Source organism: Myxine glutinosa, chromosome 14 (genome assembly GCF_964187855.1).
Source record: "Myxine glutinosa chromosome 14, kmMyxGlut1.1, whole genome shotgun sequence".
NCBI lineage: Eukaryota > Metazoa > Chordata > Myxini > Myxiniformes > Myxinidae > Myxine > Myxine glutinosa.
Genome location: NC_136274.1, coordinates 78,594,238 through 78,618,539, shown reverse-complemented (window position 1 = coordinate 78,618,539; position 24,302 = coordinate 78,594,238). Strand labels below are relative to the sequence as shown.

The window sequence follows — 24,302 nt, the reverse complement described above, 5'->3', positions numbered from 1 at the left end:
ATCTCACCGCCTCTCTTTGGTGCAGCCTCGTTGCTCCTCTCCAGCTCATCTCCAGCTCCAGCTCATCTCCAGCTCCAGCTCATCTCCAGTCATCTCGACATCTCCTAAAGCAGTCCCCTGCAGTCGCTTTTATCACCTCGAGCGAAATCAAGCCGCCGGCTCCGAGGGCACGCCTACCGGGTCGATCACCGCGGTGTTGATTGGCTGTTAGGGCCGGTTCACTCCTTCCCTCTTCTGACGAGGTGGAGACACGCCTTTCTTCTCCAACCTTACCTCGTGGCCAATGGTGGTTGAAGAGAAAAACCGACCAAAATGCGGAAGGCAAATGGAAGGGAGGTTTTGGGGAAATTGGAAGGGCCTACGCTTATTTTGTTTGATACAATGCAAAGTCAATCTAGTGGGAAAACACATACTTAGCCTACATGGAATAAGGAAATACACTATTTAAAAGATATATCGTGACCTGCGTGTATATTTCATGCAATTAACTAGGACGCTGACTGCGACCATTATTTACATTACAGGGTGGTACCGTACGTTTGTAACGTTCACATTGTAACGTTTCCATTGTAACGTTTTCACATTCATTACACTTCTCAAATTCGTTACACACTTCTCAAAATCGTTACAATATGTTCATGTTATTACAGGTGAAAACTCTCAAAATCCAAATTCCTCAGGACCGAACAGTATTCGGATTACAGAATATTTCGGATTTTAGAAGATGACAACCTCTCTGGTCTCTCTGGTCCTCTTCTCCTCTCTCCTCTCTCCTCTTAGAACTCCCTGGAACTTAGAGGAGTCTAAGAACTCCTCTTTGGTCATAGTCAACATGTGGCCCTGAATGGATTTCTCTCATCTCCCCTTCCTGTTCAGGCTGGATATCTCCTGATAGGAGTTCCCCAAGGCAGTGTTCTGGGCCCTGTGCTTTTTCTGGTGTTCATCAATGATCTCTCCGACTCTCTGGAAAATCCTCTCTATCTCTTTGCTGATGACTCCACTCTCTGCCACTCCATACCTCATCCCTCAGATCGGCAGTCTTCAGCCTCCTGACTTTGCAGACCTGGAAAAAAAAAATCACTGACTGGGCAAACAAGTGGAACATGTCTTTCAATCCTGACAAATCTCACACTCTTACTATGTCTCTTCAAAAACACCGTCTGGAGAACCCTCCCATTTACTTTCTCAACAATCCTCTCCAAGAAGTTCTGTCACTCAATCTCTTGGGTCTCACAATCTTCCATCATCTTTCCTGGGAAAAACACATTTCCAAGCTGGCCTCCAAAGCCAGTCGCCGACTGGGCATCCTCCGTCGTGCAAAGTCCTTCCTTGGCACACCTGAGCTCCTCACCACATACAAAGCTTTCATCCGCAGCTCAATGACATACTGTTCTCCCCTCTGGGAGAAGAAGTACTCCAAGAGAAGAAGTACTCCAAGATGATGCCACCTATGATGTCATCAATTTTGTTTAGTTTTTTTATTGCCAGACCATGTGACCGCTCAACAATTCATTTCATATTCAAGTTTCTATTGTTGTGTAGATGTATTACGTGTTCCTCCCCGACCTCCTGGTCTCGGTATACCTCCGAACCCCGGGAGGGGCCACGGCAGAAAAATATATTATTCCGTGTCGAAATCAGTAAGGAAACCACACCAATGGTTATGAACAAACCAATAATATATTATAAATCACACAGGAATAACATTACCACAAATGACAATTAAGAGTGCACTCTCTATTCCATCAGCTAGCATGCATAAGGTAACTCACAGTGTTCCAATTGAGTGGAAAGAACCTTCCCCAATGTCTCTATATTCCCGTCTTCGAGCTCAGAGTTGGTCGCCTCCAGTGATCAACGGAACGATGTCGACTCTAAACCAGAATCTCGTTCCGAGGGCAGGCACAGACACGCCGCCCAAAACGGCACCAAGGCGCACGCGGCCCAAAGCGGAGAAAAGGGGTCACGTGGTTAAAGCGGCACAAAGGTGCACTCACGGCGACTGGGAAATCCAAAGGCCCCCCTCCAGGTACGAACTTTCACTGTTCACGGTCGGCGAGCCGCAAAGTAATCGGCAGAAGCCTCAGTGCACACACACACCACAGATACGTCTGAACGCGGTGGAAACGGTTGACAAAGCAAGGAAAGTTTGCTCGATGCGCAAAGCGCACGAGTCAAAATGGCGGGCGGCTCATACTTGAGACGTAATCACACGACGATGGTTCCTCCGAATCCAACGCCAACCTGACACGCAGGTTTGATCAGTCACAGCGATAACAACTCCATCGCGGAATCCCTTTCCAGGAAACCCAAAGTTCACTCGTGTCTCTTGCTCGAGAACGTTCGATCCAGAACGCAAAGCAACCAGCTTCTTCTCCGACTTTTCTCACCGCCTCCTCCTCCTCCTCCTCCTCCTCCTCGCTCGTTGTTTTCCGGTCCACGATTTCCTGTATCATTTTAAGTTAACCTTTTTAACTTTAGATAGCTGTTCCTGAATAATAAACCTTTTGAGAATAATAATAATACCTAATATCAGAAACATGTCAAGTGGGTGAAAACCCCAATAACGGAAGTTACAAATCCATAACAGATGACACAAAAAATGTTTTGTGGCAAGTGGAATTTTTTTTTTTAATTTCCTCAATATGGCTGGCAAACCACTTCACCGATGACGTCATCTTATACAATTTTTTTGTGCACCATGGGTAGTCGATCATATCTTGATGAGAATCAAATCAATAACATTTGCGGTTTTGGAGAAATATTTTTTAGGTTTTCGGTTAAATCCAAGCTGGTTGCCATGGTAATTAGAAATTAAAATTCGGAAAAAGATGGCATCAACTCCCATTTGCCCCAACATTCCTGGAAAGTTTCAACTTAATGGGAGCAGCAGTGCCGACACTACAGCTCCCACAAAATATGGTGGAAAGAATAATAAGAAGTCGAATAACTATAGGAGACCAAGTCTTTTATATGCTTGGTCCCCTAATAATATTATTAATGCGAGTTCCCTTCCAAGGAACTTCAACACAGGAGGCAGCCATTAGGCCCATCCAGCTGCGCAACCGATGGTTGCTGATCCATCCTCTACCCTCGAAGTCTTTGGTATGACTCGGTCAGAGTTCGAACCCACGACCTCGCAGATTTAGAGTGGACACACCAGCTATTGCACCGCCGAGAGTCCATGTATTCAATTGGGCAAACGACAAATCCAAGGACATTTGGGTTTCAAATCCGACATTGCATGCACCCTGAGTCAAGACTACAATTTAACTTTCAATGAAAAATAACATAATAATTGGCAGCTCAAGTGGCTCAGGAATCGGTTTTATTTGCAATAGGCTGGGAAGAGACTGCGGACCGATCTGAGGTTAAATAACGGACTGATCTGAGGTTAAATAACGGACTGATCTGAGGTTAAATAACAGACCAGTCTGAGGTTAAATAACAGACCGGTCTGAGGTTAAATAACAGACCAGTCTGAGGTTAAATAACAGACCGGTCTGAGGTTAAATAACAGACCAGTCTGAGGTTAAATAACAGACCGGTCTGAGGTTAAATAACAGACCGGTCTGAGGTGAAATAACAGACCGGTCTGAGGTTAAATAACAGACCGGTCTGAGGTTAAATAACAGACCAGTCTGAGGTTAAATAACAGACCGGTCTGAGGTTAAATAACAGACCAGTCTGAGGTTAAATAACAGACCGGTCTGAGGTTAAATAACAGACCAGTCTGAGGTTAAATAACAGACCGGTCTGAGGTTAAATAACAGACCGGTCTGAGCTTAAATAACAGACTGGTCTGAGGTTAAATAACAGACCAGTCTGAGGTTAAATAACAGACCAGTCTGAGGTTAAATAACAGACCGGTCTGATGTTAAATAACAGACCGGTCTGATGTTAAATAACAGACTGGTCTGAGGTTAAATAACGGACCAGTCTGAGGTTAAATAACGGACCAGTCTGAGGTTAAATAACAGACCGGTCTGAGGTTAAATAACGGACCAGTCTGAGGTTAAATAACAGACCAGTCTGATGTTAAATAACAGACCAGTCTGAGGTTAAATAACGGACCAGTCTGAGGTTAAATAACAGACCAGTCTGAGGTTAAATAACAGACCAGTCTGAGGTTAAATAACAGACCGGTCTGATGTTAAATAACAGACCGGTCTGATGTTAAATAACAGACTGGTCTGAGGTTAAATAACAGACCGGTCTGAGGTTAAATAACGGACCAATCTGAGGTTAAATAACAGACCAGTCTGAGGTTAAATAACAGACCAGTCTGAGGTTAAATAACAGACCAGTCTGATGTTAAATAACGGACCAGTCTGATGTTAAATAACAGACCAATCTGAGGTTAAATAACAGACCGGTCTGATGTTAAATAACAGACCAGTCTGATGTTAAATAACGGACCAGTCTGATGTTAAATAACAGACCAATCTGATGTTAAATAACAGACCAGTCTGATGTTAAATAACAGACCAATCTGATGTTAAATAACGGACCAGTCTGATGTTAAATAACAGACCAATCTGAGGTTAAATAACAGACCAGTCTGATGTTAAATAACAGACCAGTCTGATGTTAAATAACAGACCAGTCTGATGTTAAATAACAGACCAATCTGAGGTTAAATAACAGACCAATCTGAGGTTAAATAACAGACCGGTCTGAGGTTAAATAACAGACCAGTCTGATGTTAAATAACGGACCAGTCTGATGTTAAATAACAGACCAATCTGAGGTTAAATAACAGACCAGTCTGATGTTAAATAACAGACCAATCTGAGGTTAAATAACAGACCGGTCTGAGGTTAAATAACAGACCAGTCTGATGTTAAATAACGGACCAGTCTGATGTTAAATAACAGACCAGTCTGAGGTTAAATAACAGACCAGTCTGAGGTTAAATAACAGACCAGTCTGAGGTTAAATAACAGACCAGTCTGAGGTTAAATAACAGACCGGTCTGATGTTAAATAACAGACCAATCTGAGGTTAAATAACAGACCAGTCTGAGGTTAAATAACAGACCGGTCTGAGGTTAAATAACAGACCAATCTGAGGTTAAATAACGGACCACCACCTCAAAATGGTGTTCTCAGAAGCAATCCTTGCGAGGTGACAAAAGCGGTTTGTAGCCTTTGAAGGCCAAAACGTAATACCTCATCTGGTTAGTCTACCTCCTACAATCCTGAGGTTTTTGCAGAACTTCTTTTTCTGCAGGTACATGTGCCCCACGAGAGCAAAGAGCAGGGCACGTGGAACATTATAACATCCAGCAAGGCTAAAACGTTAAGAGGTTCAGAATAATCCATCAAATGTAGCTCTAGTTGTGCAAAACGTTTTTTCAAAACAATGACGACCCACAATGTGTGCGGAGCACGAAATGTTTACGTACTCGTTTATATTACTTTAAATTGGCCTTGATCAAAATGCACTCCATGCTTGATCGATCCAATTTGCGTGACCGAACACAAATATAATCAATGGTACGGCTCATCGTTAAACTGTGTGCGGAGCACGAAATCGTTACTCTAAGTGCTGACGTCAAAAGTAAAGCAGCTCAGGTCGCCTATTATATCCGAACAAAAGCATGCACTTGGAAAATTGGAAAACCAGTTTTAATAATCTTTGGAGGCACAACAGCATAAAGTGCAAGTCTTTTACATTAACATCTAATGGATAAACAAGGTGCATTTGTGTGTATCCGTTTCTATGTGGGAGTATGTTCCTGCCTGTGTGTGTCCATGTCTATGTGGGCGTATGTTCCTGCCTGTGTGTGTCCGTGTCTATGTGGGCGTATGTCCCTGCCTGTGTGTGTCCATGTCTATGTGGGAGTATGTTCCTGCCTGTGTGTGTCCGTGTCTATGTGGGCGTATGTTCCTGCCTGTGTGTGTCCGTGTCTATGTGGGCGTATGTTCCTGCCTGTGTGTGTCCATGTCTATGTGGGCGTATGTCCCTGCCTGTGTGTGTCCATGTCTATGTGGGCGTATGTTCCTGCCTGTGTGTGTCCGTGTCTATGTGGGCGTATGTTCCTGCCTGTGTGTGTCCGTGTCTATGTGGGCGTATGTCCCTGCCTGTGTGTGTCCATGTCTATGTGGGAGTATGTCCCTGCCTGTGTGTGTCCATGTCTATGTGGGAGTATGTTCCTGCCTGTGTGTGTCCATGTCTATGTGGGAGTATGTTCCTGCCTGTGTGTGTCCGTGTCTATGTGGGAGTATGTTCCTGCCTGTGTGTGTCCGTGTCTATGTGGGCGTATGTCCCTGCCTGTGTGTGTCCATGTCTATGTGGGAGTATGTTCCTGCCTGTGTGTGTCCGTGTCTATGTGGGTGTATGTCCCTGCCTGTGTGTGTGTCTGTGTCTATGTGGGAGTATGTTCCTGCCTGTGTGTGTCTGTGTCTATGTGGGAGTATGTTCCTGCCTGTGTGTGTCCATGTCTATGTGGGAGTATGTTCCTGCCTGTGTGTGTCCATGTCTATGTGGGAGTATGTCCCTGCCTGTGTGTGTCCATGTCTATGTGGGAGTATGTTCCTGCCTGTGTGTGTCCATGTCTATGTGGGAGTATGTTCCTGCCTGTGTGTGTCCATGTCTATGTGGGAGTATGTTCCTGCCTGTGTGTGTCCATGTCTATGTGGGCGTATGTTCCTGCCTGTGTGTGTCCGTGTCTATGTGGGCGTATGTCCCTGCCTGTGTGTGTCCATGTCTATGTGGGAGTATGTCCCTGCCTGTGTGTGTCCATGTCTATGTGGGAGTATGTTCCTGCCTGTGTGTGTCCATGTCTATGTGGGAGTATGTTCCTGCCTGTGTGTGTCCGTGTCTATGTGGGAGTATGTTCCTGCCTGTGTGTGTCCGTGTCTATGTGGGCGTATGTCCCTGCCTGTGTGTGTCCATGTCTATGTGGGAGTATGTTCCTGCCTGTGTGTGTCCATGTCTATGTGGGCGTATGTTCCTGCCTGTGTGTGTCCGTGTCTATGTGGGCGTATGTCCCTGCCTGTGTGTGTCCATGTCTATGTGGGAGTATGTTCCTGCCTGTGTGTGTCCGTGTCTATGTGGGTGTATGTCCCTGCCTGTGTGTGTGTCTGTGTCTATGTGGGAGTATGTTCCTGCCTGTGTGTGTCTGTGTCTATGTGGGCGTATGTCCCTGCCTGTGTGTGTCCATGTCTATGTGGGAGTATGTTCCTGCCTGTGTGTGTCCATGTCTATGTGGGAGTATGTTCCTGCCTATGTGTGTCCATATCTATGTGGGAATATGTTCCTGCCTGTGTGTGTCCGTGTCTATGTGGGCACATGTCACTGCCTGTGTGTCCGTGTCTATATGGGCGTATGTCCCTGCCTGTGTGTGTCTGTGTCTATGTGGGCATATGTCCCTACCTGTGTGTATCCGTGTCTATGTGACCATATGTCCCTGCCTGTGTGTCCGTGTATCTGTGGGCATATATGTGCCTGTCTGTGTGTTAGATATATACAGGGTGTTCATAAAGTCCTTGTGCGACTTTGAACTTTTTTTTTTTTCTTTTCTTTTTTTTTGTATACCGAATCGAGGCTCGTGAAAGAGCTAACATTTATTTCACAAACAAATCAACCAGACAAACAAAATATATAAAAAGAGGGAGCGGAAGACCAGATGGGGAGAGAAGGGGAAGCACACAAACATAACATTTGAGAGCAGGGAGATGTGTGGGCGGGAGAGGGCTTGGGGGGAGGAGGCGTGGGAAGTGGGGGGGGGGGGGGGGGGGGGAGAACTATAAAACACAAGGACACCAAGGAGTTCCAGGACAGAAGTTGGTATTTCAAAAAAGTGGATTTGGGGTGAAATTAGCGGGGGTAGAAAAGATCAAGGTTTTGGATGGGGGAAGATAAGAGATGGTGGTGAACAGCTGTTTTAAAGACCTGGAGGGTGGAGTGGGATTGAAGGGAGTGAGGGAGTTTGTTCCAGAGGCGGGAGAAAAGAGGTATGAAAGAGTGAAGGTGAGCAGAGAGCCGAGATTTCGGCAGTTTAACCATAAGAGGGTTGCAGGCAGATCTTGTGCGACCTGTAGGAATATTTGCAGGACAGAGCCCAGAGAGAGCTGGGGGGGCAAGGCCGGAGAGGAGTCGGTAGAAGACGGAAAGACCACCAACCTGCCTGCGGTGAGAGACTGAACTCATAACTTTTGATGTGCAAGCGATTAAAAACAAACTGCAAATGGCAGACGAATGCACAATTCATCAAGTTTTGTTAATGTTCAAATGTCAATGTTATTATTAATGTTGTTGATATTGCTGTTAAAATCCACAATTCCCTTCGGTTTCTTGACGAGTTGACATTTTCCGATGAGGCAATTTCTACATAAGTAAACGTCATCCACCACAATTACCTCATTTTGTTCCCGAACTACAACAATTCAACCTTTCACATACTGTATCACCCAAGTGTACCAGCAAAGACGAGGCTCCCTACCGCAAAGCTTCAAATACGTGACCGTTCCTGGATGATGTCTTCCCAGACAAGTGGCTCGGTAGATGTGGATTAATTGCTTGATCACCTCGTTCACCTTACTTGCCCCCATTGGTTGGACGACATTTTGTGGAGCTGTGTAAAACTGTTGTTTACTCATCAAAACCACATTCTTTGGATGAACTTAGGGCTATGATTACAAGTGCAATTCGTGAAATAACTCAGCAGCAAATGGACAATGTGTTCAACAAGTTGGAAAATCGGATTGAATGATGGATTAAGAAAGATGGCGGTTATGTTAAAGCCTAAACATTTGAACTGCATCAAGAACCTGATGAATTATGTTTGCATGCACCATTTATAGTTTGTTTTGATCAAGTGTACATCAAAAGTTATAAAAGTTCAAAGTTGCACAAGGACTTTGTGAGCACCTCCACACGCATGTACCTTTTTATATACTGTACTCTTTACACAGCATTGATGCTGCCAAAGAAGTTTCTTGGCAATGATTATATTGGGTGGTTTGCCATTGCCTTCCTAGCGTTGTTTGTCCGTGCTCTATTCTTTCAAATACTGAACGTCAAAGCAAGAAATCCTGGTGTTGGCTTAGCGGTTAGGGTGCCGGCTTGGGGTCCTCGGATCCTGGGTTTGAATCCCGGTCGATCGCTGAATTAACACCAGGGGGGTTGAGTCAGCCTGTCATCCTTCGGAGGTCCGCAAATTGAGTACCAGTTCACTGGTAATTCTCTGTGTGCCGCAAGAGGCGACTAACAGGGCTGGTGGCAGGAACGGCATCCGGCCATAAAACATTGCTTCAAAAAGGGGACCATGGTGCCCGAAAAAGGCCAACCCCTGCTCTGTGGGGAAAAATGGCCTCTAAAGGTGGTTCACTGAACGTCAAAGCAAGGAATCAGCATGTACCATTAAAAAGGTCGTTGGTATGACTCGGCCGGGGTTCAAACCACCGACCTCCTAGACTCGGAGCGGACGCTCTAACAATTATACCACCGCGTCCGGTCACAGTCTCTCTCTCTCTCTCACACACACACACACACACACACACACACACACACACACACACACACACACACACACACACACACACACACACACACACACACACACACACCATTATTAATGCCCAAGACCAAGCACACTACACAAATATATATTTTTTAAATGGTGGGACTGAGTCAATCAGACAAGTGTAGATTCTGTAAGGTCGAAACGGAAAGCACGAGTTACCTATCAGGAAGTTTAAAAAAAACTCATGTCAGAGCAGCTGTACACCCAAAGGCACAACAAGGTATGTGGAGTAATCCACTGGCACATCTGCAGAAATTTCAATATCCCAGTTCTACACAACTTGTGGAAACATGAACCAAAAGCAATCATTGAAAACAAGAACATAATGATCACGTATGACCTGAAGAACCCATCCAGCGTGAACATAGAAAACAAAGCATTGCGACCGGACATAGTACTGAGGTACAAAAAGGAAAAGACAGTATTGCTGATTGAGATATTGGTACCCAGCGATTTTGACCTAAATAATGCCGAAATCAAGAAAATGACCAAATATGAAGACCTCAAGAATGAAGTGAAAAGACCCAGGAAGCTGAAGAGCACTGAAATTGTACCAGTGATGAAGTGACCCTGGGTGCCACCAACACGTATGCAAAATTCGGTGATTGGCCAGCCCTGTTTTTTCTATGATTTTTGGATGTACATACACACATATGTACATACAAAGAATTGCCATATTTAGTATACAGTAGTAGGACTGCTTTTTGCGAAGCGGCTGCTCTGTATGTGTAAATGAGCGGAACGTGTTCACCAACCAAAATAATGTGTTGGAAAAGCGTTTCTGTTTCCCATGCATGGTTCACATGTCCATGGTCCGACGAGTTACATTCTCGGCACACGTGTTATACGAGATCGACATTCCTATTGTTGTCAATAAAACGATGCAAGGTTAGTTTGACCACATTGCAGAAGAAGACTGCATAGTTGTCCCCCGTCGCACCTCGGAGCGAAAGGGGGACGATGGTTTTCCCCTCCGTCTGTGTGTGCGTCCGTCCGTGCGTAAGCGAAGGACCGAATTCTAATTTGGTGTGTGGGTGCAACCTTCGTCAAAATCCAAGATGGCCACCGCCATGTATGTCTGAACCTTGTGAGCGGAATATCTTGAAAAATAAGCGAAGTACCAACTTCTAATCTGGTGTGTGGGTGTATCTAGGCACAAGGAAGAACGCTATTGAAAATTGGGTCGCCACGTCAAAATCCAAGATGGCCGCCACCATATATATGTCAACCTTGTGAGCGAAATATCTTGAAAAATAAACGAACTACTTCTAATCTGGTGTGTGGGTGTATCTACGCATAAGGAAGAACGCTATTGAAAAGTGGGTCGCCACGTCAAAATCCAAGATGGCCACCGCCATGTATGTCTGAACCTTGAGCGGAATATCTTGAAAAATAAACGAACTACTAACTTCTAATCTGGTGTGTGGGTGTGTCTACGCATAAGGGAGAACGCTATTGAAAATTGGGTTGCCACGTCAAAATCCAAGATCGCCACCTTGCGTCTTCCACTTTGTCAACTCACATCACTTCACCGACGGGGGACCTAGGCGTAACGCTTGTTACACTGGAAGTACATGAAATCATGCACAATAATGAGGTGGGAAACATCCACTTGTTAATGTGAGAGAACTACAGGTATTTGGATGAGATTTCCAAACAACCTATGTGTGTTTTTTTTTTGTTGTTTTTTTAAACCTCTGTATGACAATACTCATTCATGCAACACGGCCCGTGTTTTGATAAATAAACAAAAGTGGAGCTATCATGGAAAATATGCAAGCAAGGTCACTGGCATTTGTGCCAAATCATCAGTATCCAGTTACCATCGGAGTGGTCAACCCAAAGTTCCAAGAAAGAGCCGAGGATTAGCCGTTACCTAGCAGATGCCACTGGGGTCCATATCGTGTAGAGGTTTTGCTTCGTATTCAGTGAGAGGCAAAGGTGGGTTTTGCAAACAAGTGCATCTTGGTACGTTGGTAAAGTTTCATCACACAGAGTTCCAGTGTGCCTGGTGAGGTTTGCTTTTTTCAAAGGAGCTACAGAAATTCTACAGCCATGTACAAATTAGATATGTTGCTTTCATGTTTAAAGCAATTACGAGTAAAAAGGCATGTTGGGTTTGTTGGTTTTACAAATAAACCACAAAATAAAATGTCCATAAGATGGCTGAAAGACATTTGTAGGGACTTCTGGGGGTAATCTACGACTACTACTACTACTAATCCACATGACTAGCTAAGATGTGCAGCGACACCCCTTGCAGAGGGAAGGTGGAGGGGCAGGGTTGACCCTTTTGCACTTTGTTTCCTTGAGACGGGAGGAACACGAGGTTAGGAGAGGAATTTTGTAACTTTTTTGGCCACGGTGCCAGTGATTGCGCGCCTACTCTTCTGGGGGTAATCGGAGGCAAATAATCTTTTTGCCAAATCTGAGGACAGACCCCTATTGAAATTCATTTGGGGGATAAAAATTCAAAAATGAATGAATGATTAAACACACACAGAAAATTTGAATAATAAACAGATTCGACGAATTGCACAAATGCCGATCAATCTAAGAACATGTTGAACAGGTCCAATCAGAGATCAAAGTCAATGGAAATGCAGGACAAGATGTGTCAGGCAGAGGTGGATGACAACGTTGGTGTGCACAAGAAGCCTTCACCACAATCAGCACAGCACGATTACAGCAATGATAGGAAACGGATGATGCTGTCAAGTGAGAGGCATGATCGTGAAATTTGGCCAACAACCAAAAAGGCCTTAGACTTTCAATGTATAAAACCACCTTTAGAGGCCATTTTTCCCCGCAGAGCAGGGGTTGGCCTTTTTCAGGCACCTTGGTCCCCTTTTTGAAGCAATGTTTAGCGGCTGGATGCCCTTCCTGCCGCCAACCCTGTTAGTCGCCTCTTGCGACACACAGGGAATTACCAGTGAACTGGTACTCAATTTGCCGACCTCAGAAGGATGACAGGCTGAGTCAACCCCCCTGGCGTTAATTCAGCAATCGACCGGGATTTGAACCTAGGATCCTAAGATCCCAAGCCGGCACCCTAACCGCTAAGCCAACACCAGGCTCAGGAGTTTTAATAAATGTAACACGCAATCTTAGAAAGTGCACATATAACAGTGACAAATGTAACAGAAAGTGCACAAATGTAACACACAAGTAGCTAAGTCTGCCTCGAAGAAACTGGGAGTCCTGTTCAGATGTTGAAGATTCTTCTCATCTTAACAGTTGCTTCAACTATATAAAGGACTGATTCGTCCTTGCATAGAGTACTGCTCTCACATCTGGGGAGGTTCTAGTTCCACATACTTACTGGACAGAATTGAATCCAAAGTAATCCGACTTATCAACTCTCCCAATCTGACCTCAAAACTCGACCTGCTCAAATTACATCGCAAAGTTTTCTCTCTTTCTCTTTTCTACAGATATTACTTCGGTTTCTGCTCCCAAGAACTTGCTGCTTGTACACCTCCACCATTAGCGAGACCACAGAATACTCGACAAGCCACTATATCCCATGATTACTGTGTGGCCATTGACAACTCAAGGGTGGGCCATTATGTTTGTTTCTTCCCCTCCACTGCCAAACTCTGGAACTCTTTACCTTCACATGCCTTTCCAAACACTTATGATCTTCCCCTTTTGAAAAAGCAGATTTTCTGCTTTCTCAAAAACTCTTAGACTATTCTCTCCTTCTTCACTTTTCTATCAATTCGGCTCTTTTACTTAGGCCTGGCCTCGATGAGGACTACATAGTCTGTGCCTGGAGCCTTCTACATGAATAAAATTAAAATGTGCAAAGCAGACAAGATAGCCAGCTTAACGTCCCCCCATACAATGCCGCACCACATCTGTGAAAAGGAATTCAAAACACACACACGGCCTACAAGCACAAGTCTGAGTCTCATAATTGAAATAAAAGACAAATAATCAATTGTACATCTTACTATAATTCACCAAAAGTCCGTCCGTCTGTCTGGCCGCCCGTTCGCAGGTACCGCAAAAACGGCTGAACGGATCGCAACGATATTTTGGGTGGGTAATCCTGGGACCCCCTGGAGTAAAATAGGCTATATTGTTTTTCCAATTTCAGCTTTGGTCTCCAGCATTTTCAGGTTTGGACTCCCGCATAACGTTATTTTTGCGGGTACTGCACAAATGGCTGCACCGATCGCAACCTGACGAATGAAAACACACAGTTAAAAATAATGACCTCGGACAAAGACCTTTTATAAGGACATGGGTTGAATCCCTGCTTGAGAGAATGCCAACCCCCTCCCCACCATCACGGTCGTTTCTCCAACTCACAATCCCACGAGATATGCGGAAAGGACGACCCAAAACCAATTATATTATTTTTGATTCGTATATAAACATCATTAAAAGTAAATAATGACCTCGGCCAAAGTTCAAACGACGTGAGTTTAATCTCTACATGAGAGAATTCCACATAGCTATTTGGGCGGTGTATAAGCTAACAGATCGCTGTCTCCATCGATCTTACCAAGACCGTCACACCTATCGGCTCAAAATCCTTTTAACTGTTGACTTGGTGGTTTTTACAATGAAGGAAACATTAACAATGTTGTTAAAAGTTTATTTTGTGATTAATTTGTGATTGGAGTTATGTTGTTTGGAATGAAAAAGAGATATCGAGTTCAAGTGAATGACGACATGCCGTGATGGTTTCTACTTTCTAAACGTGAACTTCGCGGATCGCCATATGCATTCGCCATGGACCCACGATCGACGTTTCTATATGTGAACGTACCCGTTTGTTTGCATACGGGTACGTTTTTCATGGAAGTCCTTCACGAACTTGCTGTCCATGTCTGACGAGCAACTGAAGGTGCTACAGGAATGTGGAATTTATTTCTTTCATACTTTAGCATTTGCTTTTTCTGCATTGTCTGTTTACTTCTGGCCTCCCATCCGTGCGTAGCACAGGTACCTCACTTGTCTGAAACAATTCATCAAAACACCCCAACCATAGCGTACTGCACAGCTTCAGAATGGACAAATGCACGGACAGACGGACAACCTGAAAACATAATGCCTCCGGGCGAATTCGTCAGCGGAGGCATAAAAAAAATACAGGCTGACCCCAAATTCCCATTCCAAATCCAAAACCATATTGAAACGAAATAATGAAGCGGGATACAAGAACACGATTTGCTGCATGTGAAAGAACATTTCTCAAACTCTTATTGTCAAGATAATCATCTGGATCTGAATGGACTTGTGGGGATTGCGCTCAAATGACTCATGAACGTTCAACATCTTCACCATTTGTGTATGGCCGGCCTGCCCCCTTCCTCTGCAGGATGCTACCACTCTCCATAAACTTTTTATGCCACTCACAAATCGTTTTCCTCAAAGGTGGCTGCCTCCCATAGGTCGCCCTGAAGCTACGTTGTACCTCAGTAGTTTATTTGTTAGCTCCATAAACCAGGAAACACACTGCGCTTCTTATAGTGACGCCATTTGCAGTAAACGTTACATCATGTGTCACGTGAGACACCTGGAAACAAAAGAAAATAAATATTCAATAAAACCTTGCGAAATGCCCTTTCACGTGTATCCCATTTCATTACAGTTGGGATTTGGAACAGTAATTTGCGGACACCCTGCACATTACCTCGTTACTGGTTTATATACGTGACGGTGCTTTATCCTTTAATAAAACACACATTTTTCAGCTTGTATGATATTCTATTATATGAAACTCCTGCCAAAACAGCCAGGGATGGCCTGCTGAGTAGTGCACAAAAACCTCCAGGTTTTACAGAGAAGTCTGATAACCATCACCCAGTATGATAACCATCCACTATGGCCTTGCAGCTAGTTTACAATGAGTCTTGGTCCATTAGACCTCACATTCCAAGAGTGGTAAAGGCCCCCGAGCTCAAGGCAATAGACTTAAACCAGTATTCAATGTCGTCCACTTTACCTAAGCACTCCACCATTGAAAATGTTGCAAAATTATTGAGCACGATTCAATATAAAATAAAAACACTGGATCACTACTGATCAAGTGCATTGAATAGATATAGCCAGTCATAGATAGACAGACGACGTCCAAGCATGGATAGATAGATAGATGCCCGTCTATTTCAAATCTTCGAGCACAGCACGCGATCCATCGATTCATTCACATTACACATTCATTCCTTTTATTACAATAGTGCTGCACAACGGCCTAACTGGCCTGCAGAGTCCAAACGATTTCTCTGTGAACTTTCCAAACACACAAAACAGGTATATGGGCCTATATGAGGCCCGTAGACCTCTTTCATTACAAGTGCAACACCATATCGATGCAGTCGTTAATATACACTACTGGTCAAAAGTTTTAGAACACCTCAAATTTTCCAGTTTTTGTTGAAATTTACGCAGTTTAATGTCTCGATGTACTCTGAAATTAAGCATAGAACAAATAAACAATTGGAGATAAAAAAAAGAAATCATAGAATCATTTTGTTTAACAAAATTTAATTTAAATTTTTGAAATCATTATAGGGCAAAATGGAGAACATCGTCATGGGGACCGCAAGGCTAACCCCCGCTCTAGCGTGGAAAAATGGCCTTAAAAACGATCATTCATAGTTTAGAACCACAAGTGGTACACGCAGATAGCCACAATATAACCACAGGCACCTTACATGAGGATGTGCATCCAACATGGCTCTCATGAGGGTGGTACCGCTCCGGGGAACACCTCCAACAAAAATGAGTGGCAGCTTATCATTGTACTGGAACGATCTCCGGACTGGATCGTACACCATCAGGTCTCCCTGTCTGCAATGAGACAACAGGCGGAAGCAACAAGGATGACGGTGAACACATTTATGAGTCGAGGATTTGGGGTTGTTTTTATTTCATACAACCATCTTTCAAGAAAATCCCAGAAAGGGTCAGTCTCTTCAAAATCATTCTTCCCTCAAGGGCTACAAGACAGTTGTTCACCACCATCTCAGGTGATCCCCCATCCACAAACATGACCTTCCCTACCCCCCTTAACTCTCGCTAAGCACACCTCTTTCCGCGTTTCCAGTCTTTCCTTCCATTTCTGCGATTTAGACTTTGTGGCTGCATCCATCTTCTTCACACCCATGCTCTGCCCTTGCCCTCATTCTTCCCCACTTCCCTTATTTAAGTCTCCCTCTATTTTGTCCCTCAACCCTGACTCCTCCCTCACTTTCTACTGTTCCTCCTGTTCTGTTATGTCCTGATCCGTTCTATGTTGTAGCCTCGTTGTATGTTGTATATTATATATATATCTATATATAATGATTTTTTTTTACGTTTCATTAATCCGCACATTTGTTGGGTCTGCCAACACTGCCATACAAATCACACAAAACTAGGATAATGTCAAGATCAAATCAATCTCCAAATACTACTACTTCTACTTTCATGGCCTCAACTAATCCCACATTATTGTGGGGTCATGGGTTAAATAGGTTTTTCTTCTCCACATCCTTCTATCCCAAGTGTGAATCCACAACTTTCCTTGTGTGCCTCTTCACCGCCCCCTTCCAGCTCAGTTTTGGTCTATCCCTTCTCTCAACTGCCTTCACATCAAGGCCTGCCTGACCTCAATGCCTTCCTCCCTACTGAGCATATTCACCAACAAATGCAGACGTGTCTTTTTCCTAATGTCCTTTACTCCTGCCCACCTCCTGATATCTTCATTCCTCTTCCTGTCCCTGAAAAAGATCCCCAGCAGCCATCTCAGCATCTGCATCACCATCCTCTGCAGCAACGTCTCTTTCTTATCCAAGGCCAAAACCTCAGCTCCATACAGGAGAACCGATATTATTATCATTTCCTTAAACCGAAGCTAGCCTTCAGTAGTAATAACATGGTTTATTATTTCATGAGTGTTATCAACCTCCACCCCGAAGCAAATCTCGAAGTCAAACAATGCCTTGGCTGTTCATTTTTCCAATCCACGGTCGTCTATTCCACAACACTACCGTCAGCGAATAAACCCGCCTACAACGCTTGTGGATTTGATCCTCCACGACCTCAACAGTTATATAAGAAGGTTAGTTGAGAGAAACAAACTCGTCATGACCTTCAACAAGCCTCTTCCACGAGCCTAGATTAATACGTTGGGGGAAAAAGCACGACATGGCAAACACACGTCTTAAATAAATATTTGTGAAGGTTCCAGCACAAATGATCATTAAACACTTATCAAGTTGGAATCAAGTACACATTGCATGGGTTTTTTTTACATTTACACATTCAATCAATCAATCAATCAATACGCGACTTTTGAAATGACGTAATCCACCCCATAATGCTTGGCACGCATGCACAGAAACCCCTGGTAACGAAGTCCATCGGGGATGGCCTTGATGTTTATCATGTGTTCCAGATAAGGATTGTAGCATGAAACGACTCACCAAACTTTTAAAGAAACTGAAAACGTAGGCCTGTGAAAGGCTCGAAGGTTTGTACAGGGGAGCGTTCTAACCAAACCTTTGTGCTTCTTAACACTGATGGGGGAAGGTCATATCTGGGATTTGTCGAAGCACTGAGTAAATTTAAAATGAGGATATTTACTATTAATTATGTTTGGGAGGAGGAGTGGGAGGTGGGAGGTGGGAGTGGGGATTGTGGGCTGTGAGTGATGCGATTAATATATATATATATATATATATATATTTGGTTGGTTCTGGGGCCACAAGATAAATTATAGTAGATTTTTGCATTTATTGGTGAAAGGAGAAGCATCTGTGTGTGGTGTGTGTGTGTGTGTGTGTGTGTGTGTGTGTGTGTGTGTGTGTGTGTGTGTGTGTGTGTGTGTGTGTGTGTGTGTGTGTGTATTACCACCGGTGCAGCTAGCTAATTGTATTAGCAGGAAATGGTACGAACCAGACTCCTCTCATCCACGGATATTTCTCATATTCCTGTATTTGCATGAGTCCGATTCGCATTCAGGAGCAGACCACCATCCTGAAATTGCCACTCTTTCGTCTAAATGCTGAAAATGATGTTTAAAAGGTGGATTTGAATAATACATTTTTGGTGCTAGCACCGCCAGGCAGGTTAAAAGTGTCCGGATGAGCTGAACCGAGTCGATGTAAAAACGCACGCACACACGCACACATAGCATTCATGTGTCATTTCAAATGTATGCTGCACGTGGCTGCTGGTTGCATCATTTCAGGGGAATGGCGCTGTGCCGCCGTTGCATTGTCCCCTGTACATGTGGAGGCATTTTATTGGAACCAGCACGAATCACCTACTGCTATAACGGCCCCATTTCTTCCCACCTACTTGTGCGGTCGGCCAGAGAAAGGTTTCCGTCCAAGTCTTCCATGGACCGGCAGGCCCAGTCTGAAGTTCAACTGATGGTGATTTCGGTACGAACTAGGAAATATAATTTGTTCAGGGTGCCTGTGATAACTCGCCTACTCTTCATGAAAGACCGTGGGATGTTTAATGCCCACCAATGATCAGTAATGGTAGACAGGTCCTTCGGCTTAACGTCCTTCCGACAGACGGTGAACAAATTTTTCTCGATGTTCCTACATTAATTAAACAAAGAAAAATATCACAGGTGTAAGCCTGGTGTTGGCTTAACGGTTAAGGTGGCTGGCTTGAGATTTTATGGTCGTGAGTTTGAGCCCGTCGTGCCGTTAAATAACACCAGGTGGGACGACTCAGCCTGTCATCCTCCCGAGGTTGGCAAAACGAGTGCCCGACTTACACTATTAATTACTAGCGGGGTCACCCGTGGGATTCCCACCCGTGGGAATCCCACGGGCATGGATGTGTGTGACGAATTTTAAATATATGTCGACTGTTATTTTAGGCGGTGTATTTTCGTTTATCATCATGGCGCGATTTTAAAAAATATATCTCTACATTTTCCTCTCCAATACCTCCTCACACTTTACACACACACCGGCCCATGTTTACATATACACACACATATACACCCACACACATATACACATACACACACACGTACATCGACACACACGCGCACACACACACACACACACACACACACACACACACACACACACACACACACACGTACACATGTCCCACATGTATATATCCCACATCCCACATCCCACATGTATATACATGTTTAAAGTGTACGTGCCCTTTCCCCTTCACTCGCCCGGCAACGCTGGGTACTTCTGCTGGTAACTAATAAAATAAAAACGAAGAAATACCTCTCGGTAATTTCATGAAACTCGGTGGAATTGGATGACATTCGCTCGGTGAATTCACGCGGTGTATTCGGTTCGGCTCGGTTCACTCGGTTTAAAGAAAAAGCGATAATGTCGATATGTTGCTGTCTGTGTCATGTTGGGCGGTGTATGATACTTGTTGGCTGTTGGGCGGTGTTGGGTGGTGATTGGTGTATTTTAAAAAAGATATCTCTGCATTTCCCCGCGTTGCTGACCGAGTCGTTCTTCATCGACTGTGTCATTCATTTTGGAAATGGAAGTTTCCACACAACGCATGAATTGTCACGAGTCAAGAGGAAGTGTCTCGTCATCATCAAATGACAAATATATTACATTGTGAAAATTAAAGATTTCATATAAACCTATTTAAAGTGTATGCGCAAATAACTAATAAATAAAGAAACGAAGAAATATCTCTCGGTAATTTCCTGAACCATATTTTACTTCCGGCTAATAATGTTGAATGAAATAAAAACGAAGAAATATATTATGTCGTTTTGTGACGACTGTCATCAAAAGTAAACGGTGAATTCATTCGGTTTATTCGGTTTGGCTCGGTTCACTCGGTTTAAAGAAAAAGCGATAATGTCGACATGTTGCCGTCTGTCATGTTGGGCGGTGTATGATACATATTGGGCGGTTGTTGGCGGTTGGGTGGTGATATGGTGTATTTTTTAAAATATATCTCTGCATTTTCCCGCATTGCTGACACCGAGTCCAAAACCATCGATAAAAATGAAATCATATGGCGAGTTAGATTGGAGATAAAGGCGTGAGAGAGACTCAATGGCCTTGAAGTTACAGGCCTTTGAGAATTCATTTCGTTCTATAAACGGCAACTTTCATCGGATTTTATTCCCGTTTTTTTTCAACCGAGTCTAAAGCTATGTTAGCGACTGTGAAAAATGAAATGATATATCGAATTTTTAATATGTATCGACACGTTGCCGTCGGTGTCATGTTGGGCGGTGTATGATACACCATGACGCGATTTTAAAAAATGTATCTATGCATTTTCCCGCGTGTGTGGAATGTTCTCAATTATTGATGACACCGAGTCTAAAACCATCGATAAAAATGAAATCATATGGCGAGTTACATTGGAGATAAAGGCGTGAGAGAGACGCAATGGCCTTGAAGTTACAGGCGTTTGAGAATTCATTTCGTTCTATAAACGGCAACTTTCATTGGATTTTCTTCCCGTTTTTTTTCAACCGAGTCTAAAACTATGTTAGCGACTGTGAAAAATGAAATGGTATATCGAATTTGATTTGAAATAACACTGGGAGAGAGAGCAAGACACCACGGGCCTACAAAACAGGCCCCAAAGCTATGCGAGTTAATAAAATGGTGGATATTTGTTTATAATTATATGAAGCCACTCCCAGAATGGGTGGAGCTATGGGTGGAGCTACTCTGCAAACCGAGTAAGCCACACCCCGGACAGACGCCCAACAGACAGACAGACAGACAGACAGAATCATCTACGGCTATTATAATATAGATGTTTGGGAGGAGGAGTGGGAGGTCCCATCCTATGACCTTACTGGTAAGGGGGCACCGATCAGTGTCACAGCTGCGCCTCCAGAAAATGATGCAGCCAAGTAGCAACAGACTACATACTAACCACCACTATCGCAGGTGTGAAAGGCAAGGCAAGTGAGGATAAGGTAAATGCAATTTGCATAACTTCACAAAATAGATTTATCAAAAACATGTGGTTAAACCACAATCCAAGTAAGGTTTATACTATGGGAGAGGGTAAACAAAATTCAGGGATTGAACCTCCACAACCCGATCTTCTAGAAAAAGAAATTGGTCAATAACATTTTGAAAGGACCACCGGTACCCATCGACTGAAATTGGAAAATAACTCCGTGTAACTTGAACTATCATAATGACCTCCACCACCGAAGGTGGACGAAGGTTGTTTTCACCCCTGTCTGTCTGTGAGCAGGAGATCTTAAAAAAGTTAGGAACAAATTCGGACGAAATTTGGTGGAGAGGTCGGGTGTCCGACAAGGACGAAATGATTAGATTTTGGTGAAGATCCGGATTCGGATCCGGCTAGTAGAATTTTTAAGTGATTCTTCACCATTGGGAGATCGGGCCAAAAACGATACATAGCAGGATATCTCAAAAAGTTGTGGACGGATTTGGACGAAACTTGGTGGACATGTTGAGTGTGTGGCAAGGAAAACTCGATTCAAATTTGGTGAAGATCTGAATATGGATTCGGATATGAGAATTATTTAATTTTCTAAGTGATTCTTCACCATTGGGAGATAGGGCCAAAAACTATACATTGCGGGATATCTCAAAAGGTTGTGGACGGATTTGGACAAAACTTGGTGGACAGGTTGGGTGTGTGACAAGGAAGAATCGATTCAAATTTGGTGAAGATCTGGATCCAGATTGTATAATTTTAAAGTGATTCTTCACCATCGAGTAATATGGCCAACCAGGTGGAGGTGTGCTCTCTCCTGCGTGTTGTTCTAGTTTTCGAATGTTTTGCCAACTTTTCAAGACCTAGCTTCACCCACCGAAAGATAGACGCCAAACACTCAATCTCACCCAAAGCTCTGGTTGTGCAGTCCCCAGTCAGGGAGCAGCTGTCCCTCGCAGTCCAGAGCTCGTTGGCCCAAATAAATCATGAGCACCATGACCAGGGTGGCAAGACCGCACCAGATCGCCAGCCTCTGCTTGGATGCGGGTCGCATGGTTCACATTGCAGGACAACTCCACAAGCCTACCTTGTCATCGCAACCACAACCACCTCGGTGGTTACGGCCGTCCGAAGAGAGGTGACGAGGTGAGAATCACGGAGCTTGGGTAACGAGTGGAATCAGCCAGCCAGACCTTGCGCACACCTGAGGATACAACAGAGTGACCTTTGAGCGATCACCTTTTAATTCAACATAGAATGGAAACAATCTACTCCCTATTCAAACTACGATCCCACGACATTGCGTGCAGGTAGGCAGGCAGGTATATTGGGAGGTAGGTAGGTAGATTGGCAGACAGGTAGATTGGCAGGCAGGTAGGTAGATTGGCAGACAGGTAGATTGGCAGGCAGGCAGGTAGACAGGTGGGAGGTAGGTAGGTAGATTGATTAGCAGGCAGGTAGGTAGATAGGCAGGTAGGTAGATTGGCAGGTAGGTAGGTAGATTGGCAGACAGGTAGGTAGATTGGCAGGCAGGTAGACAGGGGGGAGGTAGGTAGGTAGATTGGCAGACAGGTAGATTGGCAAGCAGATAGGTAGATTGGCAGACAGGTAGATTGGCAAGCAGGTAGGTAGATTGGCAGGTAGGTAGATAGGCAAACAGGTGGGAGGTAGGTAGGTAGATTGTCAGGCAGGTAGATAGATTAGCAGGCAGGCAGGCAGGTAGGTAGGTAGGTAGGTAGGTAGGCAGGCAGGCAGGCAGGCAATTATGTCGTTCGGGTTGTGGTGGGAGTGGAGAACCTCAGGAATTATCAATGGCCGGTTTTATCATACCAGACACATATTAACTATTCAGCTCCGGGTTAACAGTAACAGGAAATAAACGTTGAGCCATTATACAGATCGGGAATGCAAAGGAATGTAAACCGAGGGAATGGAAGCGACCGAGGTTCGACATTAGAGGGATCGCTCCATTCGTACGGGGAAGGAGCACGAATCGTTAACAAGTTTAATAAAATAATTACAGCCACTCGTCCAAGGGACACGGCCACGGGTAACAAGGACATCTTTCACGATGCAGGTAGATGGACGTTTACCTGACGAGCGGACGGACCCGGGCCGGATGGGCATACGAGCGCCAAGGATCGATAAAGAAGGGACGAAACTGGAAGGATGTACCAGGACAACCCAACGAAGCCGAACGCTTGTTGGCAATCGAACTGACGTCCACACAAAAGTGCGTGACGCGTCTGCTTCATGACGTCATGACGTCAGCCTGCGCCCGCGTCGTGACACGGCATTAAAAGGGGCGGTGTATAGCCCGAAGGTACACCGACGGTTCGTTGTCTACCGTAAATTTACTTCGTGGACTTCCAACGACCCCGGGTCCAAATCACTTATTTTGTACATAGACATATTAAAGGCGCAAAGTAAAAAATGTTTTTTCTTTCTGTCGAATTTCCAACTTTCATTTTAATATCTCGAAAACATTTACATTACCCTCGTCAAACGAAACTGGCAGTGTCCCACCTTCATGGGACGTGTCGTGTGTGCTCGATAATACGTCAGGAATTCCTTTAAGTTTAAAACTGATATAAATTCCACATTTTCCAGTGAGGTACCCAAGGTGTTCAGTTTTCAAGCAGCTAGCCAGCGCTCGCCAAGCTAGCCGTTCCGTACCAGCGGTTTCCAATGGAGTTCAGCGAGCACTCCGCAATTTACTTGGGAAGTGAACACACCCGCACTGTATTAAAGGCAGAGGGACTAAACCCCCGAACTCGTCCCGGACACTCCCCCCGTGAACGAAACAGGCCCCGTCCAAAAATTTACCAAAACATCATTTACAATAAAAGTGAAAAAATACGTTTCACAATGTGTA

The 24,302-nt window shown here is 44.3% G+C and overlaps 1 protein-coding gene across 2 annotated transcripts in view; it reads right to left on the bottom strand.

Annotated features, from left to right (window-relative positions):
- Positions 1-23,696, bottom strand: part of LOC137439942 (protein-tyrosine sulfotransferase 2) — a 56,845-nt gene extending 33,149 nt beyond the window's left edge. The window contains exons 1-3 of one of the 2 annotated variants that reach the window (XR_013621412.1): positions 23,521-23,662; positions 22,336-22,631; positions 16,204-16,339 (exon numbers count right to left, since the gene is read on the bottom strand). Coding sequence is in view for 1 of the 2 variants with exons in the window: in XM_068136213.2 (XP_067992314.1) it covers positions 16,204-16,339; positions 22,336-22,481 (282 nt within the window). In the remaining variant the exon portion in view is untranslated. Of the gene's footprint in view, positions 1-16,203; positions 16,340-22,335; positions 22,632-23,520 lie in introns of both variants that reach the window. The other variant, XM_068136213.2, reaches the window with a different exon arrangement.
- Between the last annotated feature and the right edge of the window lie 606 nt (positions 23,697-24,302).